The sequence below is a fragment of the Lonchura striata genome, chromosome Z (genome assembly GCF_050655825.1).
Source record: "Lonchura striata isolate lonStrDom1 chromosome Z, ASM5065582v1, whole genome shotgun sequence".
Lineage (NCBI taxonomy): Eukaryota > Metazoa > Chordata > Aves > Passeriformes > Estrildidae > Lonchura > Lonchura striata.
Genome location: NC_140740.1, coordinates 69,957,807 through 69,975,488, shown reverse-complemented (window position 1 = coordinate 69,975,488; position 17,682 = coordinate 69,957,807). Strand labels below are relative to the sequence as shown.

The 17,682-nt window shown below is 37.7% G+C and overlaps 1 protein-coding gene across 1 annotated transcript in view; it reads right to left on the bottom strand.

The window, feature by feature from the left end:
* GLDC (glycine decarboxylase) overlaps positions 1 to 17,682 on the bottom strand; it is a 38,603-nt gene that overhangs the window by 13,198 nt on the left and 7,723 nt on the right. The window contains exons 3-14 of the mRNA XM_021531687.4: positions 15,490 to 15,625; positions 11,412 to 11,576; positions 8,498 to 8,575; positions 7,826 to 7,973; positions 7,386 to 7,582; positions 6,087 to 6,183; positions 5,021 to 5,126; positions 3,813 to 3,952; positions 3,002 to 3,082; positions 2,346 to 2,443; positions 1,770 to 1,854; positions 1,634 to 1,675 (exon numbers count right to left, since the gene is read on the bottom strand). Of these exons, the coding sequence (XP_021387362.2) occupies positions 1,634 to 1,675; positions 1,770 to 1,854; positions 2,346 to 2,443; positions 3,002 to 3,082; positions 3,813 to 3,952; positions 5,021 to 5,126; positions 6,087 to 6,183; positions 7,386 to 7,582; positions 7,826 to 7,973; positions 8,498 to 8,575; positions 11,412 to 11,576; positions 15,490 to 15,625 (1,373 nt within the window). The remainder of the gene's footprint in view (positions 1 to 1,633; positions 1,676 to 1,769; positions 1,855 to 2,345; positions 2,444 to 3,001; positions 3,083 to 3,812; positions 3,953 to 5,020; positions 5,127 to 6,086; positions 6,184 to 7,385; positions 7,583 to 7,825; positions 7,974 to 8,497; positions 8,576 to 11,411; positions 11,577 to 15,489; positions 15,626 to 17,682) is intronic.

Below are 17,682 nucleotides of genomic sequence, written 5' to 3'. Positions count from 1 at the left end.
TGGTCTTTTTTTCCCTTTCTCAACAGATCACCATGCCCATGTTGACGTTTAAGCCATGGGATGGTGCAAAAGCCTAGAAGACAAGGGGCTGATGTGCAAGTCTCAAACACTGATGGACAGATAGATACCTCTGAAGCCAGCCAAGGATTGTTGATAAGAGCAGACTGTGCAAATGGGCAAGAAAGAACAGGATGCAGGTGGAGAAGGGAGCCACATGGAGGTGGAGGTAGAACACTTTGCTGGGACATCAGTCCTTGTTCTGGCTTCTGTACATATTCAGCACAACACAGTGCAGCACAAGTGCACCAATGAGGTTGAGAAGAGGGCACGGACTGTGCACCAAAGGTTGATGTAGCGTGGGGAATAAAGACCACCAAAAACCTCCAAAGCCCTCCGACCCATTTCCAGAAAGGCCCAGAACTGTGCACGGACTATGCATGATAATTAATTTGCGTAGAGAGCAAGAAACTTCTCTTCAGTCTTGGGAAAACTCATACATAAAAGGGTAGAAGCCTCAGTGCACATGAGCCTAGGAGCCTGGACACACCACCAACAACCCTACAACTGCCTGAAAGGAGGCTGTAGCCATGTGGGGGTTGGTGTCTTCCCAGATAGTAGCTGGTAATACAAGAGGTTAAGACTGGATATTAAAAAAATGTATTCACAGAAAGGGTTAACAAGCATTTGAACAGCCTCCCTAAAGAACTGCCAAAGTCAACAACCCTGAAAATGTTTATAAGATATGTAGATATGGTGATCAGCAACATGGTTTAGTGATGGACTCAGCAGTGCCAGGTTAACAGCTGGACTTAATCTAAAGGGTGTTTTCCAACATAAATGATCCTATGATTTTCAGTAACTATTTTTTAACATTAAGAATATGCTTAAAAATTCTTAATTTCTCTTACTACTTAGTTTCACCTACCCTTACACTGATCTGGGATCACAGGGTAAACAGAGAGGAATTGCCTGGAATAGTATTAGTTTCACTTAAGGAAGTATACAAGACATAAAACACTGAAGGGAGAGAGAGAAAGTAGTGAGAGAAAGGGGACAAAGGAAACTAGTGAAAGATGAAAGTCAGAAACAAGAGGAAGAGAGCAAAGGAAGCTCATTCCAAATCAAAATGTCATTTGGTAATCAAATAGCCTGGCTAAAGCTCTGCTTCATGTGTTAGCAGCTAGAAAAATGAAGATATCTGGGGACTCTTCAGCTGGGGAAAAGGGAATTATCCTAACAAATTGTAAACTGAAAAAGAAATATGAATTGTCAGTTCCATCTGACTCTCTCCATATTTCTGCGGATTTGATTTTAAGATCTGTAAAGCAGACAGAAGTTAGGTAATGCAACATTCCTTGAGGGAACAGGACTGTGATACCTAATTCCAAAAATTATTTTCATCGTTTTGTTCAAAATGGAATCGTCAAGACCACATACTCTCTTAGTGTTGCTGCAGTCCTACTTGTGCTTTTCAGAGCATTTTCTTAGTGGAAGGGAGAGGGTGACTTCAGCTACCTCTGAAACTGCCTCCTCAGCAGTATTAGACAAAGAGGAGGCTTTACTTCTCTAGAATGACACTGGCTAGATAGTTACTCATGTGGATATCAAGTGAGACAGTATTATTGCAACTTACTGTGAGTTCAGCTGAACTGTTGAGCTTCATTGTGCAGGACCCCTAAAAATACAAACACACATCAGTATTTATTGAAATACATAAATACATAGGTAAGTACATAATTTTTTGTCTTTTCTTTTTGATAAATACCTACCAAGGGAATCATGCTGTGAACAAGGGAAATATCTTTGTTTTCTAATCTCTTCATGTACCGCACAATGTTTGTCTCAGAGTGATAGCTGGAGAACACAAAACACAGTGTTAAAGCAAGCAGATCACCCGCACCAGCTGCTACAAAGGAAAAGAACACAAAAAAGAAGACTGAAGATAGTTACTAATATATACTAAGTAGTTCTTTTCAAACTGGCACTTTAAGCTTGTTAATAGCAACACAGATTAAAAATGCTTATTTGTATCTCAACAACACTATCAGTAAATATGGAATACAAGGATACCATGTCCTCAAATGGTAGGTTGTACAGTGCAGCAGATTAATGGAAAGACACGTTCCCTCAGTGCCATGAGTATTGCTCTGCTCATTTAAAATGAGAGGATAACTAAAAATGCTACTAAATATTTTATTTGAGTAACAAGTTACTGTATGAATCTAGGTACAAAACTGTCCTCAACTGACTCCATTGCTGGTTTTGAAAGGAGCTATTTCAGATTCCCTAAAAATAGCAAACATACATTCAGATTCCCTAAAAGCAGCAATCATACACTCACAAACCTGTTGAAAACCTGGTGTGTCAAGAATTTGGAAGTTCTCTTAAATGGGGTGCTAAAGATGCCTTTGGTTTCCTCACCCATACCTTCAGCAATTAGCTCCTTCAACAAAAAGAAATAGAATCAAATATTTTCATGGAATTTTTTCTTTGTAGTCAAGTTCCATTAGAAAGCTTATGAACCAGTTTACCTCAGGATTTAGTCGGCTTTTAAGATAAAACCCCCATAAAACCCCCACCTTTAATATCAGATGTATCTGTGTATCCCTAGCAGGACAACAGCGATATATTAAACTTGATAGCCTTAATGTCTCAGTAGTCCTCATCTTGTAGATATTGATGCTAAATGCTAATGACATGCAACAAAAATTCCAGTGAGGAAAGAAATAACTGACCCCATGTCCTAACCATCACAGAATAAGTAATACCCTAAATGCAAGGTGTCCAAGCTGACTGAAAGATCTAAGTGTTGCAACCAGAAAATGGCATTATATAAATCCTTTATTTAACACTACCTCTTTATTTAAGAGAGGATCAGAAATTCTCAATATTTAGTAAATGGTCATCATACAGAAACCCACTATACAACACCAGTTTTGGTTTTTGCTAAACTCTGAAAACATTCAGATAATTTAATCCACATGACCTATAATGTACTTACAGAAGAAGACTCGCAACCAAAAATCCATAATATGTCATCTAGATCTTTCTCATTTACAGTTTCATCAAGTGATACTCCAAGCTAGGGATAAAAGCACCAGTAATTACTCAAAGCTGTTTATTCTAGAGACATAGTACATTTGTTTTGGTCAAAAAGAGCTTTCCAGAAACTCGAAAAGGGAAAAAAAATACCAATCTACCTAACAATATGTAAACATACATATTTATAGGTATTTATGATATATAAATTTATTTTATTTATTGAACATTTACTAGTTCCTTCTTTTACCCTCCTAAACCATCCAAACCAGATGGCTCAGAAACTTTGAGACTCATGACCTCCTTTCTAGTGTTTTCTACTAACAGGAAAATTGCCCATTTTCCTGTGACACCCCTTCCCCCATTCCAATTTACAGAACATACTACACTTTGTGAAGACTCCTTAGTGCCAACCAAAGTGTGGTTTAGACTTCAGTCTGCCTTCAAACACTGCCATAAGACCTGAATTCTGGATGTTACCTTGTATTTCATCATTAAATTTTAAAGTATCTTCACTCTACCCCTTAATAGCATATTTAACATGAAAAAAATTAGATAATCCTTTTAACTGGCATAAAATGAAAACACAGTAATTATTTCTGGAAGTTCAGTGCATCACTTAACAAGTTCATTCTTTATATTATCTTTATACTTGATGGATATATCTGAGCAAATTACAAGATCTTAAATAATTTTGTTCTATTTAGCACATGTAATGATTAGAAATTAATGAAGAAAATGTCATACTATCAAAGGTTTAGAAAGTTGCTTACTCTGCCATCACTATAAATCCGAAAATTTATCTTTCTAAGAGCTGCCCTGTCCAAAACCTCTTTGACTGAGCATCCACACGTGATCGTCAAGGTATCAAAGAACAGATCATGATGTAGTTTATGACCAGCTCGCCTGAGACCTATAAAAAACAGTAAGTTAATTCTATTATATGCACACTGTATTGTTTGCTCAGGCGGCAGTTGCAGAGCAATACTATGCATCTCATAAATAAATGCTTTTCCATAATAAAGCACAATATACCCCTTGTGTAAAGAATAGTCAAATCACCATCTTTTTATTGAAATGTTACTGTGTGTGAAATGTAAATAAATCAGATTCAAACCTAAGTAATAATGCAGATGAGTCTAGGGAAGGTAATTCTGATACATCAAATCTGACAGATATACAGCAGCAGAGTAGGTATTTGAATGCAATAAGGACAAAATAATAAGATTGGAAAGATATTAATGTATATGAACTGTCACAGAGCCTGTCATGACAAAGTTTAGAGTCTTAGGGCTTTTTGCAGTAGCAAGAGGTCTTCTGGCAAAACTGGCAAAGTATGGATGTTTCTTACAGTAATCCCTTGGTTCCAAACATTCCAGTTTTGTATACCTCCTTCTAACAACAGTGGTAGTATCATCAGTAAAAAGAAAAAATCCTACCAGAACACATAGTCCAGGTGCAATCGTTATTTTCAGGTAGAGGTTTTGTGCTTTTCTTCAGCTGTAAAGCTTTGGGATTTCAATGTTTGTACCAGGTATGACACTCCACCCAATTTAACAGAAATGTTCTATTGCTTTAATATAATTTATTACCCTCCTTTGCTATGTTATTTATACTATCTGTACAGAGTATAAATAACTAGGATGGTCCATCAAAAGAAGTAGATGCTGGCAAACAGCAGTTCAACACTACCATCTAGGGACTTAACTCTCTAGACTTCCTGAGAAAACAGAAGTTAGTTTGTTTCCCAAGAAAACAGAGGCAGTGCCTGCAAGTTCTTACACAGAGACATCCAATTCTTGGATGCCATTACCAGAACTACACAAAACACATCGGCTGTGAATTTTGTATTAAAGTGGCCTCTCTCAAGTTGAGAGAACACACATCAGATGGGCACCCCTGCCCCTGCCCTGTAAGTTTATTTAAGATGTGTTATTTAAGGGGGATTTTAGAGCAGTTTCTGTAAACATTAAGTACTCACCTTCAGCCAAGATTAGGGCAGCATTGTGTACTCGTCTTGCAATATGCCTTAGTCCATCAGACCCGTGGTATATCCCAAACATGGCTGACATATTAGCCAGAAGAGCCTGGGATACAAGTACAGTTCAGGACATTGTTATTCTGAGCAAAGACTACTTCATGTAAGTTTAGTGGAAAGTTTCTTTAGTACCCAGAGACAACCACATACCCTCAACTGATGCTGTAGCTACTCATGTATTGCTTACAAAACAAAAGGAGGGAAAGGCAAAATACTTCTATGAAACTGCAAGGCCTGGTTATGAATCCAAAGCTGTTTGAATGTAATTGTTTTAGCAATTAACATTTACTTAAATCCAACTATTGCAACAAAGATGTTTAAATACTTTAAAAGTCAAGCTAGTCTCACAGGTACCCATTGTTTAGGATCAGTACAAAAAAATACAGAGTATCTCCTGGATATTAAGTAATTAAACTTGTGTCAATAATCTCTTTTCAAAATCTGTCACAACATTGAGAACAAGAGGAAGGCAATGATAAGAGCAAAAAAATTTATGACCCTGTCTGGCTGGAGCTCTGTGGACGTATATAACTATTTTGGATACTTACTTACTTAATCATGGTATTTTCTTACAAAGATATTGCTTTGGAGATGTAACATTCTTGCATCAAATGACATAGAAAAAAATATACCTTGTGACAATTTGACTAATTAGTTTAACAAATTTAAAGTTTATTTCTTCTGCCTTGAATTGGAAATTTCAGACCATTGAAATTCCCTTCTACTTTATGAAGAGTTCTGTCTTGTTTGTTACAAACACACTGCTACTGTTTATGGTGCTGTTTATGCTACAAAACAGATTCACAACATTCCAAGAATTCAGGATTACAGTAAGGAAACAGATAGTAAAACTTTCTTTTCAAGCAGACCCCATTATTCAGAGGACTCAAATTAACAAAGACCAGAATATTTTTATTTCCTTCACTTTTCTACTAAAATCTCTCTAAAGTGTAGGTAACTCACTGTTCAACTCGTTACTTTCTAGCCCTGAAAACAAAGTGTAGGTTACCTGTGCTGTGCAGATGTTGCTGGTAGCTTTATCCCTCCTGATATGCTGCTCTCGCGTTTGCAAAGCAAGCCGGTACACTTCCTTCCCACTTGCATCTCTAAGCCACAAGGGAAAATGTTGCTTCTGTTACTTTAAAATTACAGTTATTTATGACACAGGACTTTATGTATGCTAACCTGAAACTAGTTATCTATCCTCAGAGACAAAAGGGTGCTGCATAAGTCAGGACAGTTGCAACACCAGACAGTGGAAGACTAAAGCACCTCTAGATTACTATTTATATCGTGGCTGGTCAGGTAGGGCACACAGTGAAATTCTACGCAAACTACAGGAAATTTGGTATTTGCCTTAAAATCACACAATTATTGCAGCTATTTCAACTGAAAAATAATATAATTTAAATATTCCTAAGCTTATTGATGACTCTGAATTTAGTTATTTTGATTACTGAAGTACTTCTGGATAGCCTCCGTTACAAAGATATGTTGTCTTCCTCTGACTATTACTTTGCATTTCAATTATTATTAGTTTGACAAAATACACAGTACATCAAAATACACAGTACATCACTACCTGCAACTATTAGAAGCAGTTTTTGCACACCATTTTTCTGCTTTTTTTAAGCATAACTATAATTTGGACTAGATTAAGTTCCTTCTAGATTATTTTGGAGGTTCACTGAATTTTCTATTTCTTTCCATTTATGTTTTATAAGATTGGATGACAGAGAAAATGTCAGTACAGAATATGTGGAGTATAAAGTTAGCTTGCAAAGCCTCCTGCCAACACACTGAATCCACCCTGCTTTTGGTTATCTCTTCATTCCACAATGCCACAAGAACTATAGACAGTTCCACACCAATGGAATTCTTGAAGCTTGCTTCCTCAAAACTGAAGGAAACTTTTAGTCTCACAATTTTTTTTAAAAAAAGGGTGCTCAGTACAACACCATGGTCACCTGTTCACAAAGGCTGCACAAGATGGTCATAGGATGTTTTTCATGGTTTCTTATGTATTCTTATGTAGGATCTCTGAAGGGAGACTTTAGACATGATATCAGGTAAAAGATTTTCAAAGGAAGGGCTCTAAAGCATTGGAGCAGGCTGCCCAGGAAGTGACAGCATCACCATCCCTGGAAGTGTTCAAAATGTGTGGATATGACACTAGAGGACATGGTTTAGTGGTGAACTTTGTGGTAGGTTGAGAATTGGACTTGATGATCTTGAAGGTTCTTCTAACCTTAAGGATTCTAAGACTATATGACTACAATCTTTACTTAATGGCAGAGGGAGCCCTTACCTTGTGACACCCACCATTCTGCCCGGCATCATTCTCACTAGATTTTCCTTGACAGCAAAGAATGCTGCGTGGGGTCCCCCGTAGCACAGCGGGACGCCAAACCTCTGGGAGTTACCCAGGACTACATCTACCCCAAACTCTCCAGGAGGCTTCAGAATACAGAGGGCCAGAAGGTCAGTAGCACAGCAGGCAAGAGTCTGAGAAGAGAAATGCACAAAGCAGTCAGCCTCTCTTCTAAAGGAAGACAGGTGTTTACATGGGAGCTAGGTTTTTTAATTTATTTTCAAGTAGTTCCACATCACTTGCATGGAGCTGAAGTGCAATGTTTGTAATGGTTATGAATTGCATGTAGCTGAGATAGTATCTCATTAACACTTAGTTTTTATGAATATGACTGTTTGATGCGTCAGATTGATATCTGTGTGACCAGTAAAATTTACCCCATTCTGATGAGCTCTTTCAACAAGTTCAGAGAAATCTTCAATCTTTCCTTCAGTGTCTGGATACTGAAATAACACTCCACTGACATCCTTTCCACTGAAATCCATCTCATGGGGTAATTTGAGCTCAGTAATAACACCTGTATAACTGAAAACAAAAACATGCAGAAGGTAAAATATTCAAACCACTTCCAACCTTGGAGTGCTACTTTGTAAGATGTTTTCATGGACTCATATATGACTCTTTTCTTTAACATACAGAGAGTTGAACATCTTTGCAGCACTAAACCCTGAGAAAATTTCACATTATGGTATATACTACTATATAGATATCGCCATCAGAAATACAGAGCAAAGCAAACAGAGAATGCTTAAGATACTTGCTTCCTAGTAAAAGAAAAAAAAAGACCAGACTGAATTCAACAGTCAAATGTATATAGTTGTGCAACAATTTAAAGGAAAAATTAAATATTTTCTTTTTATTATAAGTTTAGTCTCTTTTTAAAGAGCTTTAATTTCTTTGCAGTTGTATTTGAACTAGAAGTAATGCTAAATAATAACAGACTTCAGAAAGCACAGGCCAGAAATGTTAGGCATATGGCAACAAGGCAGACATGGCAAAGGATTCCGTGTAAGGGAAAAGATACGGTGGAAAATGGAGGAAAACATTACTTTGCTCTAGTTTGGACCACTGCTATAGTTTGAGGGTGGCATCGGGCATCTACATAGAACTTCCTCCTTTTGTTGTGTCTGTTAAAGAAAAGAAAAAGAAGGTTTACACATCAATAATATATTGTTTTCCATGGAAATAAATTAGCTTATTTTCTAGATATGAGTTTTCCTATGTAAAAAGGTAGCTGAAAACATTGGTTATTATAACCAGATTAAGTGTAAGACTGAATGACGTTTCTGGCAAATTTACATTGAGAAAGTTCATTTCAGACCCTCAAATGAGAATCATACATGACAAAAATTAAAACAGATTATGAAACAGAACAGGGAGTTAATTTCAAAAGCCATGATAATGGCTCCACACACATTCTTTTAAAGGAATACAACTGTGGTCTTTAATACATATTTTTCAGTGTTGCCCTGGATAAAAAAACTATCAGCCATTCAAGTAGGTAAAAGGAGATGAAGAAGATGTCCCTGCTCACAGTAGTGGGGATAGAACTAGGTGATCTTTAAGGTCCCTTCCAACCCAAACCATTCTATGATTCTAGTAAGACAATTCCATAGTTTTCTCTGATAAACAGAATTTTATGTCACACCAAGGCTTTGAACTACTGAGTAGTTAGAAAATTATTTTTACACATAGAAAAAAATAAGGGGCAGCAGAGACTGTGCAATCACCTTCCTGATACACAGTTCTGCAATGACCTTCAAGAATTTCTCATATTTCATTTGATTTGCAAATCCCTTTCACATGGTGCTACAACAGGCCTCTACAAAAGTTGATTTGGATATAACAATAACAGTTTCACTTGTAGCAGCTTAGAATTATGTACTCCACACTTTTTTAGAGCTTAATTTAATCACTGATGAAAAAATGATAATGCATATCTTCAAGTTTCATGGCTGCAAGAGACTCAGACCACAGTCCATTAGATTATGTGATAAAAGGTCCTGTGCATCCCCCAGAGAGAGGCAATGGCAGGTGGGGGAGCCCAGAAAACACCCTGCCCCTGCTGCTCCCAGGTGCTGGTCAGGGAAAATCAGCCCAACAGAGACCCTTCTCCACAAGTGCAGAGGTGCAAAGAGCCCATTGGACAGGTGAGAACTCCAATTAATTAATTAACACAAACAGGCAGACTGTCCAGGTGTCTCCCCTCACTTGGCAAGCAGACTTCACAGGATGCACAAGAAAAGCATTTGGGGATAATAATACAGTTAAGTGATTCTGCGAGAAATAATTGTAGCAAAATAGGGGAGTAAAGGTACATATAAATGGTTGCTGAAGTTCTTGCACCTAACTAGTGAAGTCTGTCCTTTCTTCTTGTTAAATGCCTTTCTGATTCATTTCATGAGTAAGGAGACTGTGTGTTTGCTCTCTCTCTCTGCGTGTGTGTGTGTGTGTGAGTGCCACTGGAGTCAGAACACACAGGATCCACATTTCCATACTGCAGCAATTGAAATGACTGGAGGGAGTGGAATGGCGTGAGTGCCAGCAACTGGAGCAGCACATGAGCCAACAGCGGCCCTTGTGTCTGTGGTGGGAGCAGTGGCAGCAGGTGTGTGTCTGCCAGCACCTGGGCTGCTATCCTAGGTGGGGCAACTAGACTCTTTCCAGTATGTCCCTGTCTCTGTTGTACAGGGGAGGTGGGCACAGCACTGTGGGATCAGGACTCATCAAGGTGAGAGGGAGGGATCCCTCCCTGGCTTCCTGGCAGAACTGCTCCTTCCAGTGCAGCCCAGGAGATTGATTGCCTATTGGCCACAAGGAAGGACACACTGCTGGATTGTGTTCAATCTGGTGTCACCCAAACCCCCCAAAGGCCTTTTCAGAAAAGCTGCTTTCCAGCCTGCCAGACCCCATAATATAGCCCATATGCCAGGGGTTGCTTCTCCCCTAGCTGCTGGACTTCACAGTTCCGCTTGCTGACCATCACAAGGCTCCTGTCGACCCATTTTCTCCAGCCTGTCCAAGTCCCCCGGAAAGCACCGTGACTCGCTGGTCCATCATCTGACCCTCCAAGTTCTGCACCATCAGTTCACTGAAGACACAGTCTGCCCCATCACGCAGATCATTACTTGGACCCAGTGTTGCCCCTGGCTTACAAAAACTGTCCTCCGCCTAAAGTTCATGTCACTGACAAGCATCCCCTGGGCTGTTATTCAGTTTTCCATCTATCTCTGTCCCACCTCATCCAGCCCATAATTTTCGGTTTCTCTGTGGAGATTTAAGGGAGACCCACTGCTCTCCCCTCCCCTCCCAAGACAGTCCTCAGCTGTAGAAAGTCACCAGGTTGCTCAAACATAACCTTTCCCTGTCATGCTTGTGACTCCTTATCCCCTTCTTGTCCTTTACATGTCTGGAAATGGTTTCCAGTGTTAGCAGCTGTTCCATCATCACTGAAGGACCAAGGTGAGGGTGACTGGCTGGTAGTTCCCTGCATATTCATTCCTCCCTTCCTGGAGACAGGAGTGTCATTTGCTTTGCTCCAAAGCTGAGGCACCTGTCCCAGTCACTGTGGTTGTTCAGACACAATCCGTGGTGGCCTCGTATCGGTATCAGGAGGCTCCCTCAGCAGCCTCACACATCAGGATATGTCACATCAGGACCTGCGTAGGTCCAGTTTGCTTAAGTGTTCTCTAGTCCAACCATCCTCCAACAAGGGTGAGTTTTCCTTTAGAATGTCTCCTATGTCCTTAGTTTTCTGAAGGCCTTAAATGTCTGTGTTAAACATTTACATCAACACTAGGAACTTCTCTGGGGGCATGGCAACATGGACTCTACCTATTTAGCGAACTGCTCACAGTAAGAAGGCCACACTCAATTTTAATCCATTACCTAGACAGGGGTAGATGCCTTCAAATTCCAAAATTACTTCCTGCTGTGATTTAACCACACTTTTAAACACAGTACCTGTGACATAATTGCATGGCTTCTGCAGCAGCTGTCCCTTCATCCAGCAAAGATGCGTTAGCCACATCCATTCCTGTGATATCACACACCATAGTCTGGTAATTTAGGAGGCTCTCCAGCCTGCCCTGGGACACCTCTGGCTGGTAAGGAGTATACTGGGTAACCCTGTAGGAAAAGAGTTCTGAGTTTGGGTCTAAGAAAATAAATGTGTAACAAAGTTATGACAATGTATAACTGAACTGTGTCACAGAAAAAATAAATAGAAAAGTGTAATTCATTAATATGGAAATTTGTTACAATACAGTTATCTTTAAACATTGTAATTTTTACCTTCTGGTGTTGACTTAACTTTTTACAGGACAAGAATTCTGTTTATCCATTTTGAAAAGAGAAATTGCTTTTAATACAGAAATGTGAGGGCATTATGGAGAAGCACAGAGTAAGTAGATGCTGAGTGTGGAAGAATTAATCAAGTCACAACATTCAAAGGAGAATTTTTTGTTCAATCATATCTAGATATTGCCACAATATTTCAATACTGTTTCCGAAGAACTTAATTTCTCAAGTCTTCTCTACCCTTTTAAGAGGAAAAGCACTTGACATTTCACAGAATCAAACTCAGAAGTATGCAACTCCTTGTGAAATGACAGTTTCCATATGTTAGTGAGAGGAAGTAAGACTGATTAAAGTTTTAACTGTTGTCATTTAGTGAACAAAACAGTAGTGCAATATAAGGAACTCCTTAAAAAAATGCAAGAATCTAAGGGACGACACACTCTATTGTGACAGTCCAGAAAACAAAGCAGCATGGTCCAGGGATGAAAGGCAAAACCAGAGGTCAGACTCTCCTCTCTGCTGGAAATTTGGGCACTAGATTACACAGTAGTTCAGCACAGACTTTACACCCAACTGAATTTAGAGTAGCAGTCAGAAACAAGTGGTAAGTGCAAACACTTGTGGCCTCTGTTTTCTAGTGATGGAAGAAAACAGCAGATTTTTGCTTAAAGGGCAGCAGCAAGTCTTAGACTTTTGAAAAATGAAGTGAAAGTATAAGCTTTCCAGAAAGACTCCAGTATTTGGAAGCTCAAGTTTTATAAAGTCAGTAGAAGGTAAAAACCAAAGATCGTTTAAAAACAAGTGGGAGAACTTGGTATTGAGCAGGATGAGAGAAGCAACAAAATAGTAAGGTGAGAGAGAAAGTAGGAAAAAGTCTAAAGAGAATGCAAAAGCTAGAAGAAGGGCATATTCAATATGTGAACTCAAGGTGTAATATAGAATGCTAATGTATTAACTGTCTAATCAAATGAAACATCTGCTTGAATTATTCACATACGCTATTCAGTACAGTAACAGAAAGCAATACCTATGTATAGAGTACATATATCTTGATGATTTTCCCAAAACCTGTAGTTTTCCCTCATTTTTGGCCAGTTCTAGCCTAAAATAATTATCATTATATGACTGCATAGTTCACAAGTGAGACTCTGTCCAGACTGCATGTAGTCCTGGTAGTAGGGCTTTTTTTCTCCACAGCAGCTAAACCCCATGTTCAGTTTGCCAGATAAATTTTCAGTCTGGTAGTATTAAGATTTCTTTTCTCTATGGTCCCCCTGCCAACTCAGCTCTCACCAAGAAGAAAGAATTATTCCAAATGCCTTTGCATGAGCAAATGACTTTTATTGATTAGTAGAAGAAATTTCTCTGTACCTAAAGTTTTACAATTGTGCTTTCTCATTTTATTTCACCTAAAAGCCATTTCTTGCATTTTAATTTGCAGAAGGGACTAAAATTAGACTAACAATAATTAAAACATTGTGATTAATTGAAATGCATTAGAGAGCTTCTGTTCCACATAGCTGGGAAAGTACACTATATTACAAAACAAAATTATATTATGGTTTTGAATGGTCAGCATAGTTGAATTAAAACAAATCCATTTCAGAAAGATGGAAAAAAAGTCAATCAAGAAATGTTGAATTCCAGTACTGCCACAAACTACTATGAAGCTTAACGGTTCCACAAATAAAGACACTTCTTATAACATAAACACACTTAATTAAATAATCCTTTTAAAAGGGTTTTTGGCATTTTTTAAGCATCTACATATTTTAATTGATTCTACTTCTCTACAAGTTCTTCAAATAAAATATCTGTCTTTAGTCTGCATTCTGTGTTTTGCCTGAATCTATACTACATGGTTAGTGACTTTTTAAACTAATTTAAAAGCAAACTTTCTAAAAGCAATTATTGCACAGCATGTAGCTAATGCAATGCTTTCATTACTTTCTCAGTGTTACTAACTAACAAGTTTAATAATTTACACTAGAGATGTGAAGACTGCAGGCATCCTTGGTACATGTTTGTATTCTTACACATTTAATGTCTTGGGGCAAAGGAATAAAGTAAGTTGAACTTTGGGAGACTTCTAGTTGCTCTAACAAATGCCAAGCAAAGCAAACACAAGTTATGTAAGGAAGACAGAGTAATCAAAAGCAACCTGAACTTGTGCTGTTTCCCTTGGAGCTGCAATGTGAAGTGTGTCAGCATGGAAAGTGTTACACACTCAGCAGAAATAAGAAGTCTGATTTCTTAAACAGCTTCCATAAAGCCTGCATAGTTGCTTTAGCACACATGCATGCACACATATATACCTTGTCTCCAACACACCTTTTAGCCTTCACTTCAGCCATCTAATAGTTTAGATTTTAGCCATCTAGTTTGACTTTACTGGACAGTGCAAGATCAGATTTCTGGATAAACTCTCTCAGTTTTTTCATTAACACTACATAACTTTTTATGATTGAAAAGTCTGCAGTTCATTTGTTCCACTTCCTTTCTAGCTGTTCTTGTCTTTGCTTCTATCAACGAATAATTTGTTTCCTGGTACTGTACTGAAATGTTTAGATTGCATATGTTGCAAAAAGTGAACAAGGATAAGGCCAAATAAAACTTTGCATAGATGTATTTCATGGATTCCTTGACTTCAAACACTGCAACTTTTCCACTAGTGATGGCAAATAAAGCCAACAAATCTAAAAATATATAAGACTTAGAGGTCTACAGATATGTAGACCCATTTCTGGCAACCCAAAGTATAAAAAACACATAACATCTAAGTAACAATGACTTTTTGCAGTAAGTAATATGATCCTTTGGTGGTTGTGGGTTTTTTTGTTGTTTGGGCTTTTAAAAAAAAATATAAAACCTTTAAATACTGATTCTACTAAAATAAAAAGTACACAGTAATAAAGAAATCAACGTAAAGTAACTCATTTTAATACAGTATAAAAGAAGCATCTTAGTGACTGGTGATAGGGGAACTTGTAACCTAAATGAGAAAATGCAAGGTGACATTCAGGCTGCTGGAAAATGAGAGTCCAGATGAAATTTAGCTTTTCCTGTTGCATCATTCCTAAGTTACAATTCTTTAGAAACTGAATTGTCAACTGGATGATCAGAATCACATACAATATTCTCAGCTTTTTCATAAATGAATTATCTTATTATGATAGCTCAGTGTCACTGCTGTTCAGTAAAGAATTATTTGATCAGACAAGACAGGAATTCACTTTATGGATAAACATTCAAACCCTTGAAGGTCTCTGGTTACTAAGAGAACAGACTTTAGAATTTTCTACTTCCTTAGAAGTTTCTTACTTCCTCATCAAAAAACCACAATCATATATATTATTGCATAGTATTTAACTACCTCCACCCAAACTGTGTACACCAGTGGAGGAGGGAGCTGGTTTTAATTTGGTTTTAATTTAGGCAAAAGTTAGGAAAGAATTACTTTTGCTCAGAGGTAAGTCTGTATCCTTCCTTAAAGCAAACATGTAATTTTGCATAAGTTCATAATATATAGGAGCTGTAAACAGAAGTCATAAAACTAGTGGCATACTTTAAAGAAAAAAGCATCTTCTAAAGTAAATTTCAAGCTTTAGCATGAGCAACACAGTTCCTACACAGTAGTATACACATCCTTAACAAATATATGAAAGCCTTAGTAAAAAAAATAGTTTGTGGGACAAATGTGTACTTATACATACACATTTAACAATAAAATGTGGTACATTACCATCCTGCATTCTCCAGCAAGTTGCGCGTGATGGGCTGAGGCACTGAGCAGTTGTAATAACCCATGCCTATATAGGACCGCCATACCTTGTTCTTCTTTGCAATATTGTATAGAGTTTCAAGTATTTCATTTTCACCTAATTGGAAAGACTGTATGTCAGAATGCTACAGCTACATGTAACAGTAACAGTTTTTAACTGAAATATCTTCTACCCCAGTGTAAAAAAAAAAAAAAACATTGATGGTGCAAGTACAAACAGTAGCAGAATAAAGTGCAAGTCAAAACCAGCAAAGATAAAGTAGTAACATGGTAAAATATTCCAGGAAAGTTAAATTCTGCCAGAAATTTGAGCATGCAACACCTGAATAATAACAGGGGTCAGAAGCATGTGGAAATAATAGTGAGAGAAACAGCTGTAGGCAGTAGGAGCTCTTTTTCTGCTAATACAATGTACATTCAACCCAGAAGAAACCATCTTGCACATGCATTAAAAAGTACCTCAGGAGACACTTTCTATTAGCCAAATCTTTCAGAATCTACATTGGTTAAAGCCATTGCCATCCACATCTGTCATTTAGGGTTTCTATTGGAGTCATATTTGTACAAAGTGGGCTTACACCAAGCACCCAGGAATAATTTCTTAGTATCATAGAACTTTATTTCCTCACATTTTCCCTAAATCGCTGATTAAAAAAACAGTTCCTTTAATTCAATTTTAGCACGCTTCACCAGTTTATTACAAAAAAAAAGAAGTTAATAAGAGTATTTCTGGTTAAGACATTCCAAATGAGATTTGAGATTAACTTTCAAATGAGTCTGCCAACCTAGTCTGAAGACATTACAGAAGAATGATTTTGAAGTATACAGAATTAAAGCATTTGCATTCCCTCTCTCCCCTAACCATAGTTTATCCTTTGGTCTTGCTTCTCAGTGTCCTGAAAGCAGTGCAAAAATTACACTGAGTCAACCCATTCCTAGCAGTCAGTGAATCTGTCAGAGAGTCATATTTAAAAAACATATTAGTAGCTGAGGATGCAAAAGGATGGTCAGTAGACTGTTTTAAGATCACACAGACAGACAGGTCATCCCAACCTAACAGACCTGGGTAGAACTGGACAGCAATCCTCCTGGGTGAGGGGAGCAGATGTTTTTTAATTCTTCCCCCAGATCTGACCTCAGAGTTTGCTGTAATGGGACAGTTATGCCAAGTCCTGTTCCCTCTGCACCACAACTTGAAGCTGTCACTTTGTAATGTAATGCCACAAATCAAAGAATTAGAATACCTTGGGCCTGGATGTCTCAAAATTTATTTTCTCTCTGTAAGTAACTCTAGCAAAAGCTATCAAGTCAGAATAGTCAATTTTCTAGAATGTGGTGGCAAATAGTTATCTGGGTTTTGAATTAATTTCTAGAGCAATCACAAAAAAGGAGATTAGAACTTCAGCTCTCAAAACTTGTTTTTTTCTTTTTACCCAAGTTGCTAGTATTGCATTTTATGCATAAAGATTTTTTTTTTCAAAAATTGCCAGATTTTCAATTAATTTATTCCACAGTCACATTATACCTTTCACAGAGTTTTTTCACTGTTGTTCAGTTCTCATTTCAAAGTTAATTTCTTCTCTGCCTTTTACTCAGTGTTACATCAGACCTAATGTATGAAGATTGACTTCTTAGTTTCAGTAAAGTGCATTTTTTTTTCCTGGAGATTCGTTATATGCTTATTAGGTTTGAACTCAGCAATGTCCAGGGCAAAGGTTCTAAAGTGTAGTGAAAAATTCCATTCCCCAGAACTCTTCCCACAGAGTTTTTAGTAAAAGAGAGGCAGTTGTTCATTTAAGTGAGCTTTAACATTGTAGAGACCTTCCTCTACCAGTTTGATGAAAGAGAGTTGGTTGCAAATTCAGACACAGGCTTGTTCTCTTGCATAATTCATTGCATAATTTATTGGAAATGGTAATGAATTTCCTTGTTTAATTCCAAATTGCAGTTGAAGGCAGAAGTTGGCTATCATTTAACTTGCTTGCTAGCTCAATATCACACAAAAATATGCACTGAGTGCAGTTTCTGCAGTAAACACATACCACAAATACTGCACAATGTGACAGATAACATTTCCTTTGTTTGCTCAATTGGGCTTTTCTTCTTGAGTTATTTCTCTGCAATTTTAGCTAACAACTACATGCAGCTACTTAG